General features: G+C 37.8%; 2 protein-coding genes across 4 annotated transcripts in view; both read right to left on the bottom strand.

Annotated features, from left to right (window-relative positions):
• Positions 1-1,024: 1,024 nt before the first annotated feature.
• Positions 1,025-14,454, bottom strand: ccnyl1 (cyclin Y-like 1). Its single transcript, XM_033987485.2, has 10 exons — positions 13,538-14,454; positions 9,991-10,065; positions 8,709-8,752; positions 8,265-8,365; positions 7,781-7,816; positions 7,644-7,695; positions 5,577-5,696; positions 4,424-4,590; positions 3,260-3,422; positions 1,025-2,952 (listed from the first exon to the last, which is right to left on the bottom strand). Exons 1-10 carry the CDS (start codon positions 13,698-13,700, stop codon positions 2,836-2,838), a joined length of 1,038 nt encoding a protein of 345 aa, XP_033843376.1. The 5' UTR covers positions 13,701-14,454; the 3' UTR covers positions 1,025-2,835.
• Positions 14,455-15,422: 968 nt separating this feature from the next.
• LOC117389308 (cyclic AMP-responsive element-binding protein 1-like) overlaps positions 15,423-23,908 on the bottom strand; it is an 11,596-nt gene continuing 3,110 nt past the window's right edge. Inside the window, exons 4-8 of one of the 3 annotated variants that reach the window (XM_033986960.2) lie at positions 23,601-23,701; positions 23,193-23,353; positions 21,841-22,008; positions 20,615-20,768; positions 15,423-19,968 (exon numbers count right to left, since the gene is read on the bottom strand). In XM_033986960.2, coding sequence (XP_033842851.1) covers positions 19,824-19,968; positions 20,615-20,768; positions 21,841-22,008; positions 23,193-23,353; positions 23,601-23,701 — 729 coding nt within the window. In that variant the 3' untranslated portion in view covers positions 15,423-19,823. The remainder of the gene's footprint in view (positions 19,969-20,614; positions 20,769-21,840; positions 22,009-23,192; positions 23,354-23,600; positions 23,702-23,908) is intronic. The other 2 variants (XM_055230343.1, XM_055230342.1) reach the window with 2 other exon arrangements.

Here is a 23,908-nt window from a genome sequence, read left to right as displayed (position 1 = left end):
AAAATATTGTTTTACATTATTTCCTAATGGTTTTGGAGGTTGTGAAAGTACAGTTGATTTTATTTTTTCATTATAGTACCTCCTTTTCCATTTTTCAAATTCTTTATTATTGTGCTTTTGATTACAATTATTCATTACTACAAGTCATTTAATGTATTTTGCATTTTTTATGGACCCTGGACTTGTTTTGTAAATTTGCTATGGCAATAATCTATGTGCTCCCCCTGTTGGTTCAGAGGAATTACAGAGTAGTGTGTATATACATTTAAATGCATAAAAATCCACTGATTGTCCCAGTTCTTTAACATTTTATTTATTAGTCCTATGAGTTTGAGTGAATGTGAATGATTATAAATAGTAAAAATACTGATGTTGTTCTTTGACACTATTTTTTGTGACTTATGTTTATTTTCAATGTGAAATTAAAAAAATTGTGTTTAATAACATTGCATGACTTTGACACTGGTGACATTTCAGGTACAAATAAGTTACATGTTTTGAGTTTGTCAGACCCAACTAAATATGCAAGATAACTCAAGAATATTGCTGGGTTTTCGATGACATAACATTCTATGGGGCAATGATACTAAAACAGTTGGGCAGCTAAATATGGTAAAATCCAGATTTTGTAGTAATATTTTACAGTGCATTATTCATTCACTCCACACTTGATGGTGGCCAATCTGACCATTCGCCCCTTACACACACAACATTTTCATTCTAGGCAATGTGCGTGAAGTGTCTCATCAAAGGCCACAAGTTTTTTTTGCCACTGGTTCCCTGTGGCACCTGATACTCCCAGCGGAAGCTAAGCAAGGCCCGGCCAGATCTGCTGAGATCTGACGAGATCAGGCTTTTACAAGCTTGTATAGCCACATCTAGACCTCATTGTTGAGTTTATGCTGGCAAAATGAAACATGTACAGTAAACTTTAATTTGGTTGGAGAAATATAGTTAAGGCAAATATGTTATAGAGAAGTCAAATCCACAAAATAAATAAAACAGACCATGCAATATTTTGTTTATGATTAGTGTTTATTTAAAATAGTCCATCTGCAAATGATTCTGTTAAAAACACGACAGGTTCACAGCTAAAGCCTACACAGTAAGCAACAAGTAGCCGCCCCCTGGTCTAAGCCGGGTCTAAACCAGGAATAAACCAGGTCTGAACGAGGTCTGAACCAGGACTTGGGAGGGGCAGCACAATACTGTTAATGGACTTTCAAATGGACGAAACCAGTGTCCACAGCCTGTAAACTAAAGTCTCATTGGCTCAAAGGTTGTGACTGTTCCAAGGTTTCTTCTATGGATAATCCAACGAAGGTCACAATAAACAAAGACTAAACCAGGTATAACCTAGAACTAAACCAGGACTAAAACCAGGTGTAATGCATCGGTTAGATACTGACCACTGCTGCAGAGAACACCCCGCAAGAGGTGCACAAAACCAAGACTATCCCAGAACCAAACCAGGACTAAAACAGGTCTAACCAAGGAATAAACCAGAACCAAACCAAGACTTAAATACCTCTGATACATACAGACCAGTGCAGTCTGGGACTAGACTTTATCCTCTTATATTCACTCTCCATCGGGAGACATTTTATATCTGACATATTTTGGGAACTTTCCTATACAAGAAATATTTAGCACCACAATTTGACTTTTTTCTTACATTGTATTCTTTTACAATTGCAGAGTTTTAAATATACTGTTATAAGGGCCTCTTGGTTATTCTTGGCCACAGCAGCAAGTTAAATATATGGACATTGACTTAAAAAGAATCCTTACCCTTACATCGGCTACTCTAAAACAACTTGTATCTTTGGCTCATTTAGAAATTCTGGGGGGGGGGGTTTAAAATATTAGTCAAAAAAGGAAAAAAAAAAAAACTAAGATGGCACTGACCATTCCAAAATATGTATTAATAACATATAGGAGGAGATTTCCAGCTAATCTCTTTTGTGTGTGTATTTTATAAGCAGTATATTTAGTACTCTTCAAATTCTACATAGATCAAATGGGCATTAGTACCATTTGAATCTTTACCAAAGTCCCCAAAATTTGATGGCAACATGAGAACACCAGGTTAAAATCCCTACAAAAAGTGGTAAAACTAAACTTGGCACTTAACATACAGGACCCATGCAGCTTTCAGTCTATAATTTGTAAACTTCCATCAAATCTATTACCTTGTTTAACCCAATAGTCACCAGCCTTTGAGTCAATATTCACTGTGGACGTGGAGAAGTAACAGACAATTTTAAAAGTACATTGCGTAGCTTTTCTGTGGAGGTCTGCTACCTGCTTGTCATTGTGGAGATAGAAAGAAAGGTTTAATGCCATACTGTGGAACATTTGTAGTAGAACAGATTATAGAAAAACACATAAGGTCAATCTCTAAAAGTAAAAATTTGAAAACCAGAAATGTTCCTTTTAACCAGTGTGCAGTGGTCCAAAATTATTCTTCAACTAAATCATACATTTTGTGCATCCTAATTATTCACCACAAGTTTTTTTTGGTGCTTTTTGCGAGTTTTGCTGCTGTAAAGCTAGCAACAACTAGCATGCTAACGTACACTTCATGATTATCAGACAAGAAAACACTTTATTTTTGTCAATGCTGTGCACCTCAAAGCAAAAACATTTCCATGGAGACAAGAAGATGGCAGACCCCTACTAGAAAAGTTACATAGTGCAGCTTTAAACCTCAAATCCATCCTGAATGCTGTATGTTTGTAGTAAATTTGGCTTAAGTCCTGGTTAAATGTTTTGTTCGAGGGTCAAAAAGAGGGAGGAGGAGTTTGTGTTGAAACCGTCAGAAAACGAGAGGACCTAAGAGAGGACAGCGTTGGAGCGGCGGATCCCGATCAGGTTGTCTGCACTGAAGGAGCGTCTCATGGCGGCCCGGCTCAGGTCTTTGTATTTGTCCTCACACAGACGAGAGATGGCCTGAAGAAAAAAACAAAGACATATGCACATAATTAAAGCAGAACTAAGTAACTTTCATACACAGGGACATACAAAGATGTTCAATGGTGAAAAATGTTACTTGGTTCTGCTTTAAAAGAAGATGTATTGTACAAAATCAAGGTTTTAACCATGCCCTTTTTCAGTTACCCCCTCCCCCAAAGAGTATTTAGAGATTCCTGCATGTTTGACTAATCTTTATTCACCTGTAACTGAAGCATCATTGCACTGAAAATGTACTAAAATTGTAAGCTTTTTGTCTTATTTTGGAGATTGTACACGTTCTCACCTCTAGTTTCTGGGCCCTCTGGTTGTTGAGCGGCTCCAGGGGGAAGCTCAAGTTGTTGTCGTCGGCGAGCTGTCTCAGGTCAAAGTAATATTTGGCGTAAACACTCGCAGGGACGTTTATGTTGAACTGTAGCAGCTCCAGGAAGTGACGCTCCATCTCGTTCCTGTCAATCACAAAAAAATAAGTACATATTGAAATGGCTCTTCAAATGTAACTAACGTATATGGTTAAAAAAAGAAGGGTTATTATCATTGTATTTTGGCTACAAAGCTCAGGTTTTCATTGTGTCCTCGAGCAAGACACTACCTTGTTACAGTGGTGATGTTGATTGTAAATGCTGTTGTAGATTGCTAGGATTAATCCAGAACCAGGTCTAACCCAAGCTAGGATTTGACCAGAATTAAACCAGAGACTGGACCAGGACTAAACCAAGATTAAATCTGGTCTGAACTATGTCTGCGTTAGGACTTGACCAGGAGCAAACCAGGGACTAAACCAGGAGTGAACCAGGACTAAACCAAGTCTAAATCAGGACCAAAGAGCAGTCTGAAGCTGGAGTTGGTTTCCCGGGCGACCACATCCTCTCCATCTCTTTGTTGGTTGCAGCGTTGAGTAAAAAGCGTTTGTGTGTGATGTCTGGTCGCCCCGGGCAACTAATGGACCGGGCGAGATCCTGGTCCATTATACAGAGACCAAGAGAGGTACTCCAGACCAGGACCAGGAGTACAAAGGCACTTCAGACGGCGAGAGAGAAGGGGAGGGGGCTAGGAAGAGAGAGAGAGAGAGAGGGAGAGAGAGAAAAAGAAAGAGAGAAAGAGAAAGGGAAGGAGCAAAAGAGGGACAGAAAAATTAAAAGATGAGGGGGGGGAGAAGAGAGCAAAGAAGAAGAAAGTGCGAGGAAAGGGAGACAGACAGAGAAAGAGACAGGGGTGGGAGGAGAGACAGAGAAAGGGGTTGGGGGGCAAAGAAAAGGGGTATATGTGAGAGATTTGACAGATAGAGATATGATGAGATGACTTGGGGGGACTCACCGCATCAAAAACGAAAGTAAAACTTATAAAACATGTTATTATGTATACAATATGGTATGTATTAGGAGTCAATACCCCCATAGAAGTAAAATACCCCCTCTCATATGGCATATTCCTTGGCTCTTGCACTTACATGTCCTCCACAGTGATGTCCTTGAGGATCTGGCAGTAGTCGACGTTCCAAACCGCCTGGTCATCCCAAACTTTAGAAGCCAAAAGAATCGCCCCCAAAACGATCCTCTTCCAGTTGGCCGGGCAGATGTCCAGCTCTGCGTAGGTCAGCAGGCGCTCCAGGTACACCTAAGGGACACAGGTCAGGGGGAATGTTTATTGTATCATTATAGAACATTATATTACACACTACTAATGACATCTGTTTGAGTCGCCAGCTTGGTAATGTTAACACTATCCTAGAAAAAATAAAGAATGTTAATAGTAAATAGACAGATATGCCTGTTCAAATTAGTATCTAGTTTGTATCTGGGTAACACTTTTAATACTTTGAAACTAAAATTGTTCAAATCATAGTACACCACAAACACATATACTATAATAATCTAAAGATATATCCCCTTTGTACAATGTCTGAAAACAACTTGTGAAACCAATAAACATTCACTAAATCTATGAAAAATATGGATATAGTGCCCCCTAGTGTACCCTTCTAGCAGCACATCCTTGTGTCCGCAAACAGATTACAGCCAAGATTACAACAAAACCCAGATGCCATAAACTGACATATGCTGAGGACACAAACACAGGTGGTTTTTTAGTCGTTGGATCTGGCAACGCAAACTAAGGAGCTCATTCTGCTTTCCCCCTGGGCAAAGTTAAAATTGTCATACAAAATCAATAGTAAATTTTAACATTTACTTATATCTGATAGGCAATGGGTTTTTTTTAAATTTTATATATATATATATATATATATTTTTTTTTTTTTTTTTACACTATTCCTGTGATATTACCTTTAATCAGAGTGATCACTGTTGCCATTGCAATTGATTAACAATTAAAAATAAAATAGTCCATCTTTTTGAATGGTGAAAAGTACTCAAAATGGCATCTATGAACAAGAAGAATCTGTGACAGCATGAATAATTGTGGGCTTATCTAATCTAATTTGAGGCCCAAGAGACAGCAAAAGCTACAAAAGACACAATGATTAGGACAATAGGACCAAGTTTGAACACATAAACTGAATCATGTAACCTCCTCTACTGTACATAAAGTGCTTTGTAATGACCAGAAACAATAGTGAATGGACAGTAGACGCAGAGACTGACCAGAGTGACAATGGCGCATTCTGCTGTGAGCTGCGCCGCACTGAATAACGTCCTGACGAAACGATAGATGAGTTTGTGTTCCGGGTCGATGCGGCAGTACTCCTCTGGTACCGGCTCTCTCTGCAAAAAACAAAACACCATGCATGTTTAATATACTTTAGACATCTTGGGTTCTGACATTTAAAGTGTGTATGACAGGTTTGACTACACCTTTCTGTAAAACAAAGTTAACTTTATATTTAAGATTTTGGGGGGAAAAAAAATATAAAAATCACCTACTTTTTTTTTTTTTATTTTGATAAAGTTTATAATTTTACTTCCTGGTTCCTGGCACATAAATTGTCCCTGCATTTTGGATGGAATTTTCTGTGTTGGTGACATACAGTTGAAACAGGTCAATTAGGATCACCAAAATTATTTCTATTTGCTAAATGCCAAAATAATGAGAGAAGGACTTTTTTTAGACCATTTTTCATTACTTTCTTCAAAGTCAGACTTTTACATACAGTAAGATTACTCTGCATTTAAACAATTTGGGAAAACACAGATGATGATGTCATGTCTTTGGAAGCATCAAATTTTTGACATTTGAGTTAATTAGAGACACACTGGTGGATGTATTTGAAGACACACCTGAAACACACTGCTTCTTTGTGTAACATCATGGGAAAATCAAAAGAAATCAGTCAAGATATCAGGAAGAGAATTGTGGACTGTGCACAAGTCTGGTTCATCCTTAAGTGGAATTTCCAGATGCCTGAAGGTGCCATGATCATCTCTTCAAACAATTACATGCAAGTGTAAACACCATGGGAATGTCCAGCCATCACACCGCTCCGGAAGGAGACAAGTTCTGTGTTCCAGAGATGAATGTGCTTTGGTCCGAAATGTGCATATCAACCCAAGAACAAAAGCAAAAGACCTTGTGGAGATGCTGGTTGAAGCTGGTAAGAGTCTCATTATCCAGAGTGAAACGAGTACTGTATCGACAGGCTGGACAGCCACTCTTTCAGGAAGAAGGACAAAGACCTTAATTGTTGGAGACATGTCCTGTGCTCTGACAAAAACTAAATTTGACTTTTTGGCCATAATGAGCATTGTTAGGGGGTAGCTTGCAAGCCAGAGAGCACCATCTCCACTGTGAAATACAGGGGTGGCAACATCGTGTTTTGGGGTTGTTTTGCTGCAGGAGGAACTGGTGCACTTCATAAAACAGATGGCATCATGAGGAAAGAATATTATGTGGAAATACTGAAGCAACATCAAGACATCAGCCAGGAAGTTGACACTTGGGCACAAATGGGTCTTCCAAATGGACAATGACCCGAAGCATACAGCCAAACTGGCTAAAGTATAACAAAGTAAATGTTTTGGAGTGGCCATCACAAAGCCCTGATCTCAAACCTATAGAAAATTTATGGACAGACCTGAAAAGGCAAGGTGGCCAACAAACTTGGCAGGAATTTTGACCCATTTCTCTATCTGGTATAACTGAGCCAACTATTGTGAGAATCTTGTATAAGGACAACCAAGTCATACAGTTGGCAATGGTATCAAATACTAATGAAATGTGCGTAAACTTCTGTCTTTGCCAGAATAATGAGGGTAGATTTTTTTTAGACTATTTTTCATTACTTCCTTCATTTAGCAAATAGAAATAATTTAGGTAATCCTAATTGACCTAAAATAGGAAGTCTTTCATGTCAGACAGTGAGAACACAAGCGCATGTGTCTTTTTATATAGTGTATGTAAACCGCTGGTTTCAACTGTAGGTAGAGGTATTGTGTTTTAGAGCTCACCTCTACTTCCAATATGTTTGTACTTTTCTTGTCAACTTTTTTTTCTAACAATCTGCCACTTAATTGATGTAAAACTATGATACATATCTAGCACAGGTATTGTCCCTCCAAACAAAGTCATAATTAGAAAAACATGAAAACCTGTCATATAACAGAAAATGAAAACTACCAGTAATTACACCCATATATAACTGATGAGATGTGATGTCTTGCCCTAGGACACCTGAATAAAACGGACTGATATGACAGTGATTGAGCCATACACACCGATAAGGGATGCAACTTCTCATCAAAGATATCCATTGACCGATCTGAGTCCCTGAAATGCAAAAAAACAAAACATATTTTTTTTACGATCATTAAATAAATCTTAAAAAAAAAAAAAAAAAAGCAAAAGTGCTCACCTGTTTTTGATGTGGTAGTAAATTGCTAATGTTACACTGAAAGAAAAAGAAAAATTCATTAGCTGAAATGGATCTCTACAGCAAGTCGCACTAATGTTTCTGTAATTCTCATTTTCCATAGACCAGGGTTTAAAACTTTGAAGAGGGCTAGTCAAATACAACAAATCACTTGGATTAAAATGTATATATGGCACTTTGCTGTTTATAAAACACAGTGGAGCACTTCCTGTATTACCACATGACATCACAGGTGGTGTTTTCTCTTTGAGAAAACAGCCTAAATATGCAGTTAAACATATGTAAACCAAACAATTCTGGGTATATTTCTGATGAGAAACAACATTATAACATAGATCATAAAACAGCATAATATAGGCCCTTTAAATATCTCTTAATAGTGTATTTTTAAAGTCAAAGTGTAGCAGACTCCATTGCTTGTTTGTACTGTGTCTTAAACATGATTTCTTGTGCATTTCCCCCTCACCATTTGATGGTGCTCTTGAGGTTGGGCTGGCTGACTGTGCTGTCATCGATGAAGATGGTGGAGCAGGAGCTGTACTTCTTTGACAAAGGGCCAGGAGAAACCTACAAAAAACACCACAAACATTAAACTAAGGATATGGGATGGCTTAATAACATTATTTTAGCTGTCATCTATGGTGGACCAATACTCTCTCCAGGGGGAGGGGCTTTGAAAGATTTATTTTCATAGTGATCATGTGCAAACACATTAATCTGATAAAAGAAGAGATGCTTTACATCAGATTTAGCTAAAGCTAGTTTGTCACCCCAGGCAGGTAACAAACAATTAAAATACATCGAAGTATCCATCCATTTACAATCAAACTATGCATTCTCCCATTCTAAGTAATAAAAGAAAAATGTAACTGATAAACTTAGCATAAAAAATAAATATTCTGAAACTTACATGGCTGATATGGTTTATGTGGTTGCTTTTCCTTCTGTCTCGAACTGAAAAATAAAAGAAGATAAGTATTTGCATTATATCGACTGACTTGTGTTACACTAAAAACTGAAATTAAGAAGAAAGTTATTCTATGAGATGTGGGGTTAACAAGCTGCTAAGAGACAGGAGAGTTTAAAGGTGCACTAATATAACTTTTCTGATGGAGGGTCCGCCACCACCTAAAGTATTGCATTGCCTGGAATCCTCCACAGTGTAGCATTAAACTTATATACCATGGCAACAAGCAGGCAAAACCACCAGGTCAAACTACACAAAAAACACTTAAAATCTGTGAGCATTATGGCTGTAGGCCTTTAGTCGATGAATCGGTCGATGTATTTCAGGTCGTTTTCACACACTTTCATGTACTCTGTGGACTGACCCCAGAGCGCTCTAGATTTTGTTCTGTTTACTCTACTTTTTGGGTTGGTCTTGTTCACATACACCGCGTACCATTCACCCCAAACATGCACCAAGAGCCATTCATCGTTAAAATTATTTCTATGACCACACACTTCAAATGGACAGAGCCCTGTGAATATGCACACACATCCCCTGTACACGGTGGTCTTTTCTTTAACCTGTGGCTAAATACATTGTGAGGACTGTACGTGCTGGTGGTGGAGGAGAAAGCTTTTGGAACTACACACACAGACAGACCCAGACAGAGGCAGGAGGAGATTCACTTTTAAATTGATTCAAATGGTCTCGTCAGACAAACGTGTGAAACAGCAGCTCCAGCGGCCATTCATACAAATATACGTGATCCGAGCGCTTTTTGGCCAATTCAAAGCACTTTTACTGTCTCCGTGGACACGCATTCACACCACAATTGCCTCACTCCAAACTATGGGTTTACTGAAGTCCAGAATGTGACTGTTGGGTCCACACTGGCCCAAATGCATCGCTCTTGGAGCAGATGCTCTTTTACATCGACTTAACTAGTGGCAGTGTAAAAAACTTTTATTTGTCGACTAATCATTTTATTTTGATTATACGGAGATGAGATGATGAGATTATAACAATATAATATATGTTTTAATATATAATTGTATTTATTATAATTAAATAAATATACATGCGTATATTTGTATATGTGTACGTCCCTTTTTAGTCGACTAATCGATCGGCAGATCAGATGTTCAGTGAATTTCTTTAGTCGACTACAACTCTTGTGCTCATCTCTACTTCCTAAATCTAAAAACACAAACTACTTCAATTTTATATGGGCGGTGTGACTCACCGTCTGTCTGAGACTTGCAGAGGAAGATGGTACTGGCCCGAGCATGATCCGAAGGGTTCGACTCCAAAGCCAACTCTGCAGAAACAAAAACATGTAAAATACAAAAAAATAAGTCAAAAACAGGACTAACCAAAGACTAAAGTGGATCTAAACCAGATAAAGTCAGGCTTGACCAGATGTGATGAAGGACTCAACCAGGGCTCAACCAGGGCTCAACCAGGACTCAACCAGGACTCAACCAGGACTCAACCAGGACTCAACCAGGACTCAACCAGGACTCAACCAGGACTCAACCAGGACTCAACCAGGACTCAACCAGGACTGAACAAGGTCTGAACAAGGTCTGAACAAGGTCTGAACGGGGACTAAACAGGGACTAAACAGGGACTAAACCAGGACTAAACCAGGACTAAACCAGGACTAAACCAGGACTAAACCAGGACTAAACCAGGACTAAACCAGGACTAAACCAGGACTGAACAAGGTCTGAACAAGGTCTGAACGGGGACTAAACAGGGACTAAACAGGGACTAAACCAGGACTAAACCAGGACTAAACCAGGACTAAACCAGGACTAAACCAGGACTTTGAAGGTGATGAGTATTTGTCATGAGTTGTTTTGGTTTCACAGATGTGGCCTGGAGGCAGAACAGGAGGAAGTCATGAGCTGCAGTCACACTTTAAAAGAGAGAGATTTAATAAAAACTGAAACTACAAAAAGAGTTCACCAAGATCAATGTATTTTAGAGCTGAACGACCTGGAAAAAATATCCAATTGAGATTTTTCTGAGGATTTGTGCAGATTAAACTAAACTACAGGGTTAGCAGTTTGTATGCAGAATATGACAAGATATTTTGTTTGTGAATGAAATTATTGTACTTTGCATCCATTTAAATTATGATTTTGAACATGTTTTATTTAACGTCTTAATCCTTAAGACATATTATGCTTTGGGGGTATTTAATATTAGACTATAAAATACTGGAGCGTTCTAGTGTAAGGAAACACGCAGAATTTCTCCTGTTTGTTTATTTTCTGAATACACGGGCTACCTTAGGCCACAACTCACGCCAAAACAGCAAAACAACAGCAGTCTCAGCTCACTCGAGCCAGTCTCCAAAACAGACCAGTAACCAATAGAACCTTCACATCAACTTGTCGGCATAGCAACCAAGCGTCACACAAAAACAGTTACATAACATAACAGTTACAACAACAAATAAACAGTTACAACAACAAAAGGTGCCAACTCTGATCTAAACACAAAATATCAGATCATTACAATATGTAGATCACATTACATTCTGTTCATTGTAAACTGCAATATTGATCTAAAATGACTTAATAATAAAAACGTGTCCATTGATTTCCTGTTCAAAACTGGTGAACAAAGAAGCCATGCCTCTTCATAGAGATATTTCATCATAACAAGCCGCAAATTTTCATTTAGCCAACTAGTTTTTTGAAAATGTCTAAAACTACAATGTCTCTGAATAATAGCAAGAAAGTACAGAGCAGTGGGTGGGGATAGGATTTAGGTGAAAACTGACATTTTCTGAGACCTCAAGCCTCTAATGCAGGACAAGATAATGGCAATCTACTGATTACAAATGTAAGTTAACGATGAGGGAACATTATATCGCAGTTAAAAGCTCATAAATGTTGATTTTGTATTATATGCTGTGTCCCCTTTAAAAACAGAATAGTTCATTTACCTTCACAGATGGAGACTTGTATAAAGTAGAGGATTAGGAGGAGAGAGAGTAGAGGGTGAGACAGAGTAGTGAGAGGAAGAGAGAGAGGGAGGGAGAGAAATAAGATGAGAGGGAGGAAGAGAGGAGAGGGAAAGAAGGTGAGAGGGGGACAAAGAGAGAGGAGAAAGAAGGAGGGAGAGAGGAGCGAGAAAGAGGGTGAAAAATAGACTGCCATAAAAACAGAAGAGAGAGGAGACATGAGGAACAGACTCAAAATGACTCCCAACTTCTACAACAGCTGTGCCTAAACTCCTGAGAAAACGTTTGTGTTGACTGATTTACTACTTTTTCAACACAGTTACTGTTTAAGCCTTATTTAATCTGCTTCATCCAAATCTATGCAATTTCTTTGAACAATAGGTCGTGTTCAGTGTACTAGAATTTGATAATTTAGATGGAGAACTGGGGCCTATATAATATATAACATAAGATGTCATATTAATCTTATGGCTTCCTTTCACCTGACAACAATCATGTCTTTTGGGTTGAACAATGGTACCACATTCTGAAGCTACTGTGAAATAATCATTTCACTTTTGTTTTTTTAATGACAGAGAAGACATTGAGCTGTGTGCCAGTTTTTGCTTCATGTAGATGAGCCCAGCAAATACAGATTCCACCACAAGCTTCTGACCTGTCCCCCAGCTCAGTTTTACACTTCAGGGACTCTTCAATATTCTGATGTCACGTGAACCCATAACCAATTAGGGCAGCTAGGACAGACCTTAATAATATATTGATTAATGTTCTTGTCAGCTACTACTTCGTAGTACCATACTGATATCACTGATGTTGCCGTGTGTTTGTGGTCGAGTGTAATTCTAAACCCAGTATCACATTATGGGCCCCTCCCTCAGGAAAAGGGAGTGAGTTGTGACCTCGCGCTCCCCAGACGCTTCCTGTCCATTCTTACAGTCAACTCCACACACCCTGTTCGCACAATGGAATTTTATTTTATTTTAACTATTTCCATTTAATAGTCATGTAATTTGATCTATAACTGTTCTTACACAACATATTATTCTACATTACTTTTATGGTTCATGTAGCTTGTGTCCTGTTTGTACAATGTTAAAACACACTTAAAAAAATATATATTTTCTTTATTCACTAAAAAATAGCATATTTTTTACAATTTAATTAAATTTTGTGTAGATACCTATTTTGCAAAGGATACTAGTTAAGTATATTTACCCATTATAGACTTAGATGATTCAGTGCTGGTTTACGTTCTAGTCTGTGTTCTGATATCTTGGACTTCAGCACTGGTTTAGTCCTTAAGGTGTGTTCACACTTGAACACACCTTATGTGTGATGCTGGTTTAAACCCAGTTTAGTCCTGATGTAGTTTGGTCCTATTCCAGTCCTGTATTATTCTCAATCCAGGTTATATTCCAGATTAAATCCCAGTTAGATGTGGGAGATAAAACATCTGATGTATAAATGCAAGGGTATAGTGACATTTCTGCCCCTTTATAGGTATTTTTATGGTCCATTCATGTTTTGTGCAATATTTGTACTAAAATGTGCCTTTAAATGTGATGGTTGAGGTTCATTTCTGATCGTCTGAATATAGCAAAATTATATATTGAGGTATTCATTGTTGTCAATAATGCTCACTCCTTAGTCCCAATTTGGACATAACGTGTGTGCAGCCTTAGGAATGGACTAAACCAGGACTATCCAGGTCTGTCTCACTTGGTCCTGGTTTAAAGTAGATTTTTTTTTAGATTTGTCTAATTAGTCCCCAGTTCGTCAGTATAATACTCACGTCCCTGCTGTGAGTACGTACCATCTGGGATCTCTCTGTCGCTGATGTGCTGCAGGTAAGGCCCGGTGTTGTCGTCGCTCACATCGGTACTCGTGTGAACCTCCTCCAGCCTCTCCGGAGCTTGTCTCGACGGGAGTTTGGGGCTCGATTCTGGTGAGACGCAGCATGATAACGTGTTCCCCATTTCCACACAGTTCTAAGCTTTAAACTCAGTCCAAATAGTGCGAATAAACGTGGCTAGTTTACGTTCTTTTTTGTCCAAACATTAGCGCAAACCCAAATTCTCGCTCTCTAGCCTCTTCTTCAATCACCGATTTTCATTTCGAACCGCATTCCAGTCCATTTGTGGCACTTAGCACAGCACGATCATAATGTCTTTAAACGCCAACTTCCTCGTTGTGGGTTGGATCGTTAACATAAAACAATAAAAAGTTGTTTTCGTGGCTACAATACAGTCCGTTCATTCATTCGTTCAGCACGGCGAAACTATGCTAAGCGGCTAACAAGCTAGCATTCCTATCAAAAAAGCCTTATTAACACGCCCAGTTTGCAAAATTATAACTGTAAAATTAAATTAGGTAGTAGTATAAAAATACGCGTACGTTAAAACATAAAAATGATATGTTTTTCTTGGTAAAAATAAAACATTCCTCATAGTATCCAAACAATCCCAGCAGCTGTCCCTCTTGCAAGCGGATCAGGCATCGAACTGTAGTCCAGAGATTTTGGGATCGTCGTTGAAGAAAAGCCACAAAACACGACAAAATTAAAGAACAAGGACAGTATTAAAAGCAACACGCGTTTTCCAATTAATTTACAGTACATAAATCCATATAAAGCGTCCAAATCTTCTCTGTAGCGGTCCCTTTTCCTTTCGTTGGAATTACAGTCTGTGCCGCTTGTCACCGCCCAATTCGTCACTGCCCAATTTGTTTCGCAAAGCTCTCTACGCATGCGTTAGCCGGTGTGGATTCTGGAGTACGGCAACTGCATTTGGACAATTGACGTCAAAGTATAATTTGCTAAAATAATTAAAATAATGTTGTCTAACTAGTAATTATGAACGATATATGTTAATGAGTTATAATTTTCTACAGAAACACCAAATATAAAGAATACCGTATAAATACCTATATAATGTCCCAGGGTGCCTTTAATTCAGAACTTCTTAATAAGAGTTTTAATATAAAAATAATTTAGCATACGTCCTCTCAATTTACGTCATTTGTTTTGAAGGGCTGCCTGTAGCTAATCTGCATATTTGTCACAGACGGAAGATGAGCATTCCCATTCATAAATAGATAGGCCGGCTATTTTAGATTGTTAAACACGTATTAACAATATTCAATCACCACCAGCACGAATCTGCCAGTCTCCTCTGCTGCCATCTGTTATGACATTTGGCAGGGATACGGTGTAGTCCCGCCCATTGAGGAATTCTTTCGTCTCTGATTGGATAATAAATCAAAACATGACTCTCTCGCAGGCGCTGATTGGCTGCAGGGGCTGTCATTCAAAGAGGATTTAAACCGTTGGGTCTGTACTTACATTGATGCTATTTTTGTATCCTCAACGACCCACACCCTTTTTGAAAAGGAAAGTTGCACACTCAAATGTAGACCTAGATATCAATTAAGGTTCCTGATTAAGTTAGGAAATATATTTTTCCTTATATTGAAGCCCCAGTATGTAAACTTTAAGCCAAAAGAAGACCAAAACAAAAGCATTTTTTTAATCCTTCATTGCATCTCCATAAACTTATTATTTGTTGTTCCTTTAGCTATAATCTTCCAAACTATAGCATAAAACATATCTCCATTGAGAATGTTCTGAAGTATGATTTAAACTTTCTATTTCAATGGAATCATGCAGGTGACATGCCACCTCCAGAAAGTTGCATGGAATAAATATTTGTATTGTAGTTTATTATACGCCATAAGTGCTTACAAAAGATTGGTAATACAACAGTACAGATAATTCCCACAAACAAACAGTTAAGAATGCATCGTTTGGCGACAACCGTTAGTTACCATACAATAAAATGAAATTGTACTTTAACCACTTGTAAAATTAGTGGCAATATACAAAGTTGTGACCACATGAATCAATAAAAAAGTTGAATTTCTAGTTTACAAAGTCTATGATGTAAGTTCATGCACATTCAAGGCCCATTGGGTTAAAAAGATCTTGGCCCAAAATTGAGAACACTGTTGATAGGATATTGCATTATTACAAAAGTTACGAAGTTGAGTCCACATTTTAACAGTAACGAAGGATTTGCAAGCACCCGTTTTGATTTATTTTCACACTACTGACAGTATAAATTTATGATAACGTATTTAAATTAGATGTTAAAGGAGTACTATGCAACTTTTCTGGTTTTCTATTTATCTCCGTTGAGACTATTATTATTAGCTTGTAATGTTCCACAGTATAGTATTAATTGTATCTATTTCTATAGCCACAAGCAGGTGATGTAAATAGGTTAAGTTACAAGTCAGATCTGCGGAGAGGCAAGCCCGCAAAGTTCTCTAGGGCTTTTAACAGATTTTTGAGTAATGAAAACAGACTTAAATAATGAAATAAATGCTGGATATAGCTACGTTTAATGCCATACTGTGAACAATCCAGGCAAAACAATAACGTCGTCTTGGAGATGAGCTGACTAAGTTCTTGCCACCAGAAAAGTTACATAGCAGTACAACTTTAAATACCACATGTAGGACTATTTTCAAGCTGTAAGAAAAGAATGAAAAGAGCTGACGAGTGAGCGATATTGTAGTATTATCTACTCTACAATAGTTCTTTAGCTAGTTATGCAAATTAAAATATCAAGTATATTGTTTGAAAGTTTTTATTTTTCTCATTTTTTTCAGTTTTATTTGAATGTAATCTTTCAAAAATTGTGCTATTTCTGCACTTCTGTGTTTACATTCACTTTCTTCCCTTTCACTTTTTGTGCAATACTTGAACGTCCTCAACCCAGACATCTACAGGCACGTTTTAGCACATGTCTGATGAGCTGCAGACATTTATCTGATTAGTATTTTCAGAAAAAAATAAAATAAAAAAAAGAAATTAGACAGATAATACTTTTTGTCAATACTCACACCTAGATGGAAATGATGTTGTATGATACACGATAACAGTATTTAGCCTTAGATTGCTATTTTGTTAATATCAATACAAGTAGTTGGCAACGACTTTCTGATTTTGTAATGCATATTTGTACATTTTGTAAATATTGTGAACAATTCTCAATTTTATAGGCATTTAGCAGCAATATTCCCTTTCATTTATTCATAAGAGAACAACTATTTTGCACTTTGAAATAGATTCAAAACTTACTTCCATTAGCCATTAACTTATCGGCTAAATCAGGCGGCCTACAGTTAAATCAAAGAAGGTATTTTCTAGCTATCTGAACTTTAAACCACTAATCTATTATGTTTAGCTTTAGTATTTCATATTTTTTGTCATTCATTTATATTGTTTAAAAAGCGAGTAAAACCCAATCTCAATTACAGTAAGAGTGGCCAATTTAAATTATTTTATATCATATTTTTCCCATTAATTATTTTATCTTCTATCTATTTTATTACTTTATCTTTTATCCAAGGCTCGTTGCTTGATATGAATTTACTAAAAACATAAATTTAACATAAAATATTTAGGAAAAAGATGGCATAATAATTGATTTAGAGACATCTTTTTGAGTGAGCAAGTACAGCCTAAGAACAAGGCAATAAAAACACTGAAATAATACGTTTTATTTTAAGATGGTGTATAAATATTGTATTGCATTATAATGTATTTACTTATTCCTGTCTTTTTGTGTTTTGTATGTTGTAAATTCTGCATTTTTTTTAAAACCGCAAGCAAGAACTAAATAAATCAAAATCTAAATTGAAATGTGGACTCTAGCTGCTTTCTGAACTATAAAAACAATGGAACGCATAATAATCTGTTACAAAGGCCTTTTCCATAGACATAGCTGCCATAATGGAGTGGTTAAGTGAATTCCACATAGAGAGACCTACAGTTCTGCCTATTTTACAACTATTTTACAAATATTTCATACAACAAGTTTTTATCAAATGAAATGAATAAAGTCTACACATGCAAAAGGCTATGTACAGGGAATATAAAAAGGATTACATATTAAGATGGAGTCCAGCACACAAAATACATCTACATTACAACTGTGTCCTCCACTTATATTGGCAGGCTTGGTGAATATCACTAGATATCATCCCTATTAAAGGCGCTGTGCCTGTTTTTTCCCATGGATTTTAGCAAAATGGTCTCACAGTACACAGATATTTTGTATAAGCAGCTCTTGAGGTCAAAATAAGTCAGTTGCAAGCTATCTACATATAATTAGAGAGTATTTTATGTGTTCTGGCCAAGTTCTGGTTTAGTCCTGGTTCAGCCCTACTTTAATCCTGGTCTAGTCTAGTCCCCATTTGGTTCCAGTTTAGCTCTGTTCATTTCTGCTGCAAATATGGTTTAGTTCTAGTTTACCCCCAGACTAGTTTAGTCCATCGTAGTAGTTTAATCTTGGTTTAGTCACAGTTAAGTCCTGGTGAAATCCAGGTTTAGTCCTGGTTTAGTTGTAATTTAGTCCTGGTTTACTGCTGCTTTAGGCTTGGTTAAGTCACAGTTTAGTCCTGGTTTGGTTCTAGTTTAGTCCTGGTTTAGCCCGAGACCAGATTATTTCAAGTTTTATCCTAGTTGTTTAATCTTGGTTTAGACAGTTTGGTCCTGTTTAGTCCTGGTTTAGTTCTGGCCTAGTCCTGGCCGAGTCCTGGTCTAGTCCTGGTTTAGTACTAGTTCAGTCCATGTACCAGCTAGATAACTAAGTTCTCTAGCAAATGTTCTCAGTTGTGGCAATATAAACAGAGGACACTGTGTTTATACCTCCAAAACACCCCATAATCTATTGGCAAAGCTTTCATAGTATACTACTCTATTTAAAATTTAGTAGTAATATTTATTATTCATTATCGACAATACTGAATGTACCAATACTTTCTTTCCTTTTCAGTCCAAGTATTCCTCTATTCTGTAGAAATCGTATTGCAGCTGCCACCACATCTGAGCAGCCAGAAAATTGCTCTTCCTGGATTCACACCAAACATGTAAACACTATACATGATCATTTTCTCTTATTAATTTTATGAAGGTACAGCCACACATTATGAGATACCCTGTGATTTCCAACACATTTGAGCACCACTTGCATTCAAATAAGTATACCCTGTTTTCATTATTGTAGTGCCATTTCCAACAGTTTTTTAATTGTACTTATAATGTGATAATTATAATAACTTTGACAATAATTCATATTTCTGTTTGCATGTTTGTAGGAAATCCAGGGTAGTGTAGGTGTGCGATGAATTTGCTTTGAAATGACACTTTTTCTCTTGAAGTAGGCTGTGAAGTTTGATAGGTGAAACTGGTGTAATATTTGTATTTTCCCAGTGCAGATATATTGTAAAACCAGCTGTTAGGGTCAAAATGAGTCCACTGTGTATTGTCTGCTGCAAACCAAGAAATAAGGCTTGTATGCAGTTAGCATGCTAGTTGTTGTTAGCATTACCTTGATGGACTCTGATAGTTATGGAAAGTGCTTATAAAATCATGGTGTATGTTTGGTGTATAATAATTATGATGCTCGATATGTAAGTGAGGAATAACCACCTCTAAATTAACTTCTGATTTTCATGTTTTTAAGACAGTAAAAATCAGGTACAGCACCTTTAAAGTGATTAAATATGTTAATTGCCATAAGACAATTAAATGCACACTTATTACTCCATTTGTAAACATTGTACATATGTCGTACCCACCATACATCGGGAATTGTAGTTTTAATAATATAAACTGCTATTTCTTTGCATATTTATCTATGCAATTTATCTTTTGTTGTTCAAGAGCTGCTAATTGTGATAACATTAGGTTAATTAAGACTTAAAAAATATTCACAGCCTATAGAAGAGAAATAGGACCTGTGTAAAATGGTAGTACCACTATTATAACTGCACTTATTCATGCCTGAATAAATAAATACTTAATTCATAATGAACAAGTTTATTAAGAGTGATTCAGGCATAATAACTAGTAAATTCAAACCCTTAATTAAGTTACTAAACCTGAATCTTGTTCATAATGGATTTAGTCTTCATTAAGACTAATTAAGATGTAGTTATTATAAAGTGGTACTAAAATGTTCTACGTGCAGTCGTGCACGTACGTTATGTATGTAGTGAGATGATGCTACTTGTCCCTCTCTCTGCAGTTGGACCTACTCAGACTTGTGGCAATACAGGTCTTTGAGGGCCTTGAGTTCTTCGATGAGCGTTTTGTTTTGGTTTTCCAGCACGGCCACGCGGTTTTCCAAACACTTCACATACTCCTTCTTTTTCCGGCGACACTCACGAGCCGCCTCTCTGTGGGAAAATAAACAAAAAGAATTCACTTAAGACTTCAGAGATTTGTTTCCAGCAATTAGAAACATTTAATAATATAATAGTAAAATTAATAATGCTTTCTACGAATAAAGCACTTTTTGAACGAAAAGCACTTTCAATTGAACCATTTACACAACACTGGTGGTAATCTACTAGTGTAGCCACAGCTGCTCTGGGGCAGACTGACAGGAGTGAGGTTGCCAATCTGCAACATTGGCACCTCGGTCCATCACCTCACACACCACATTTATACTAGGCAATGTGAAGTGTCTTGCCTAAGGACGCAACAACAGTATGCACCTGGTATTCCCTCTGGTCTCCCATCCAAGTTATAATCATGCCCCGCCCTTTCAACAGAATGCTTTAGAATTTGAATGTTTTACAATATTTAATTTATTCACTTAATTGTTATTTTTTTTACCAGGAAAGTTCAATAAAGTTCTGAATTTCTTTTACATGGGAGTTCTGTCCTGTGGTGAAAACAAAAGGGAACCTGCACAGACACAGAGAGAAAGACCACACCCAACCAATCAAACTCACAACCTTCTTGCTGTGAGGTTGAAGCACTAACTACTCTGCTACAAGATGCTACTTGTTCATTGAATGTTTACAGTGATTGCAGTACCTGTTCTTCATGAGGCGGACCTCTCGTTTGCGGGTGACCTCCTCAGTTGCGCCCCCTGTGGGCAGAGCAGGAGACGAGGCCATGACCACGCTCGGGGCGATGGTGCTGGCTGGAGCGGCTCTGATCTGATAGGCCTGCACATCGCCTGAAGCCGCTAGGACAGTAAGGATTTAACAACAATGAACACAACATGAACAAACTATGGAATAAGTTTTCTGCCAGAGAACATTGTAAATCTAATAATTGTGAGACATATTACATAGGCTTCTCACAACAATTCCTGTATCAAATTATTGTTCAATTCATTATATAAAGTATCTACCACATGTACATTTTCTTTGCGATATTGGATGGAGATTGTGTTATTTATAGTATAGAATAAGATTTGAGCTGTAGAGGGTCAAATAATTACCTTCTGTGGCTTTGTTCACATGCACATCAAAATCGTATTATCTGATATTCTGCTGTTTATTTATTGCAACATTTTATAAGTGGTTTTCAGATTCTATAAAGTGATGATGTCATTCTCCCAGATGGGGGCAAGAGCCAGATTTTCCAATTGTTTACATTGGACTTTACCATGAAATATCTAAAAGGTAAACTCACAAATGTTGAACCTGATCATTTGTGACTAGACCCAAGAACTCACTGTATTATAATAAAAATCTGCGTTTCAACTATATTAATTTTAGCTTCCCCCATCTGTATTAAATATTACTGGCTTATAAAACATTGTGATGTCATCTGAACACCCCCCCCCCCCCCCAGTTGGTTTATTTAGAAAATAGTTCACTGGGATTATCGTGCTTTAGAATAATTTCAATATTATCGTCTATTGCGGTGTTTCTCAAACTGTAGTACGTGTACCACTGGAGGTACGCAGGACCCTCTGCAGTTTGAATATTTGGTTTATTTAGAGACAAATCTGTTAATATTTTTATCCTACTTTAGGTTAATCATTATTAATAAGTATCTATCTATGGTTAAGACTAACTTTAGACCTGATTTAGTCTCATTTCAGACCAGGTTTAGATCTGGTGGTACTTGGAAAGCCAATAAGTTTGGTGGTACCTGTTGTAAAAACTTTGAAAACAGTCTATTGTCATATTTTTGTAGGTAATATACTGCACTTTAAAATGTATTATTGTGACAAGCCTACTAATACAATTACATATTTTTCCTCACATTCAGTGTTCAATAATAAAAGTGACCCTCTTGGTTCTGACCTTGGACTACGACCTGGTTACTCGGCACGAGGATCTGCTGGCCGTCGCTGGTCTGGGCGTACTGCAGGATGGTGGCTCCAGGCTGAGCTGTGGTCAGAGTCTGGATCCCCTGAACTCCATCAGTGCCATTGTTCGCCAACTGGATGGCCCCGCCCTGAGTGATGGCAACTGAGGAGAGACGGAGGAGGAATGGAAAGGGAGGGACAGAGAAAGAGACAGAGGGGGGTTGGAGAGAGGGAGATGTGAGAGAGGGTGATAAATAGAGGTGGGGGTGTGAGTGGAAGGGTAAGAGAAAAGGAGAGAGATGGAAAGGAAAAGGGTTAAAGACAGAGGAGGGGGGTGAGGGTGAGGGTGACAGAAATGGTGCAGAGGGTAAAAAAGAGAGACAGAGGGGAGAAGCGGGTGAGAGCCGGACAGAGCAAGACAGAGGGTGGTAGAGAGTAGAGAGAAAGATGGGGTGAGAGGTAGAGGAGAGACAGAGAAAGGAAGAGGGTTAAAGAAAAAGAGAGGTGGGGGGAGAAGGAGAAGGAGGGGGGGGGGGGGCAGAACAAGTAGGGCAGAGGAAGAAGGTTAGAGTGATAAGAGTTCAGACCTCATAAATATGCTATTGTTTTTCTTTTTCAATATTGTCTTCTATTGGCTGTAACTAAATGAACGGGAAAAGATGTTTTGGATGTTGTGTCAATACAGGACAGAACAGTACAAAGTTACAACTGAGTCAAGGCCTGAGTTCAGTTCAAATTCACCTCACAGTTTGAAACAGGAGGAAAGAAGTAAATGAGCTTTAAAGAATTTGCTCCAGGGCTTTGGGATCAGTTTCAAAAAAACAGACTTGGGTTCTGGCCTCGAGGAAACATAAGAATAAAGTGAAAAGTGGCTCCTTGTGACAGAAAAAACAAAGGCATCAGAAAGGATTTTTGTGTATGAGCAGCATAGTTACACAATCGCTCAGTCAGTAATCTAATTCCTAACTAAGATCAAGATTTACTCATTTCTAAGTGATCAGTTTGGGTCTTTTCAGTGGAGAGGTCTGGAGCCAATCTTCTGCCAGTAAAAGCATGTGGTTTAGAGGAGCAGATTTCAGATGACAGAGGAAGAAATCTGACAATTTTTTTTTTTTTTATTAAATGGCAATGATAAAAAGCTTATCTTATAGCAGAATGTAATTGGTCAATATGAATTTTCACAGTATGGCATTAAAACCTATTTGTCTTCAAATTATATTCCAGATCTGTGGTGAGGCAAACCCACTCAGAGTAAGAACGATTTTTGAGCAATCGATCATTTCCTGAATTTCTTCCGCCCTGCTCCTTATTGTGTAGATTTGAACAATCTCTCCCCTGTAAACTTACTGTACTGCCCGCTGCTGGTCTGGTAGATGGGCGTGGGCACTGTAACTGTGGTAATGGCGGGCGTGGCAGCTGCAGCAGCAGAGGCAGAGTCCTCCTCAGCTTTCTCCTCCTCAATACGGGGCACAGCCGGAGCATCAGAAGAAAGGTCATTAAGGATCTTTCTGTACAAACAACACAGGGAGGATGAGTATAATATGAAAGTGCAGATAATGGCAATGCACAGGTTGTCAAACCAAAAAAATCTCAAAGTAAAATAATATAAGTATGTGTAAGTTTTTTTCATGATTTGCACTGCGGTTTCACTTTGGCCCAGATCACCCTTGAAAAGGTGATTTCGATCTCAGTGTGTCAACAATAAATAAATAGTTGTTTTCAAGTGTGAACTCCTGATGTTATACCCATGCTGACCTGTAGGAGGGGCGTCTGGACAGGATCTCTCTGCGTTTCTGTGAATCAGTGACACTGTCTACTGACTCCTGCGAATCCTCACTCTCCGCTATCGTCGAGATCTGGATAAAAACAGGAAGTAGTCAAACATTATGGCTTGTAATTATCATGGATGTTAATCAAGTCCCCTCAAATAACAGTATAGTCACAAGTTAGCTAGCATTAGCCAACAGTTTTTCAGTTATTCACTCTCATCTTTATTGTTGATAATCAACCCTAAAAACCCTAAACTGGACCACAAACTCCCATTTTGATCACAGCCTCCTGAA

Source organism: Periophthalmus magnuspinnatus, chromosome 21 (assembly GCF_009829125.3).
Source record: "Periophthalmus magnuspinnatus isolate fPerMag1 chromosome 21, fPerMag1.2.pri, whole genome shotgun sequence".
NCBI lineage: Eukaryota > Metazoa > Chordata > Actinopteri > Gobiiformes > Gobiidae > Periophthalmus > Periophthalmus magnuspinnatus.
Note: the sequence above shows the minus strand (reverse complement) of the source record. Positions and strands in the feature narration are given on the sequence as shown.

Coding starts and splice junctions, on each gene's coding strand:
- ccnyl1 (XM_033987485.2), bottom strand. CDS start 13,700: ATGGGGAACACGTTATCATGCTGCGTCTCACCAGAATCGAGCCCCAAA. Junction 5,697..7,643: donor AGAAGTTGCATCCCTTATCG/GTGTGTATGGCT, acceptor TGTTTTTTGCAG/AGAGAGCCGGTACCAGAGGA. Junction 3,423..4,423: donor GACATCACTGTGGAGGACAT/GTAAGTGCAAGA, acceptor TGTGATTGACAG/GAACGAGATGGAGCGTCACT.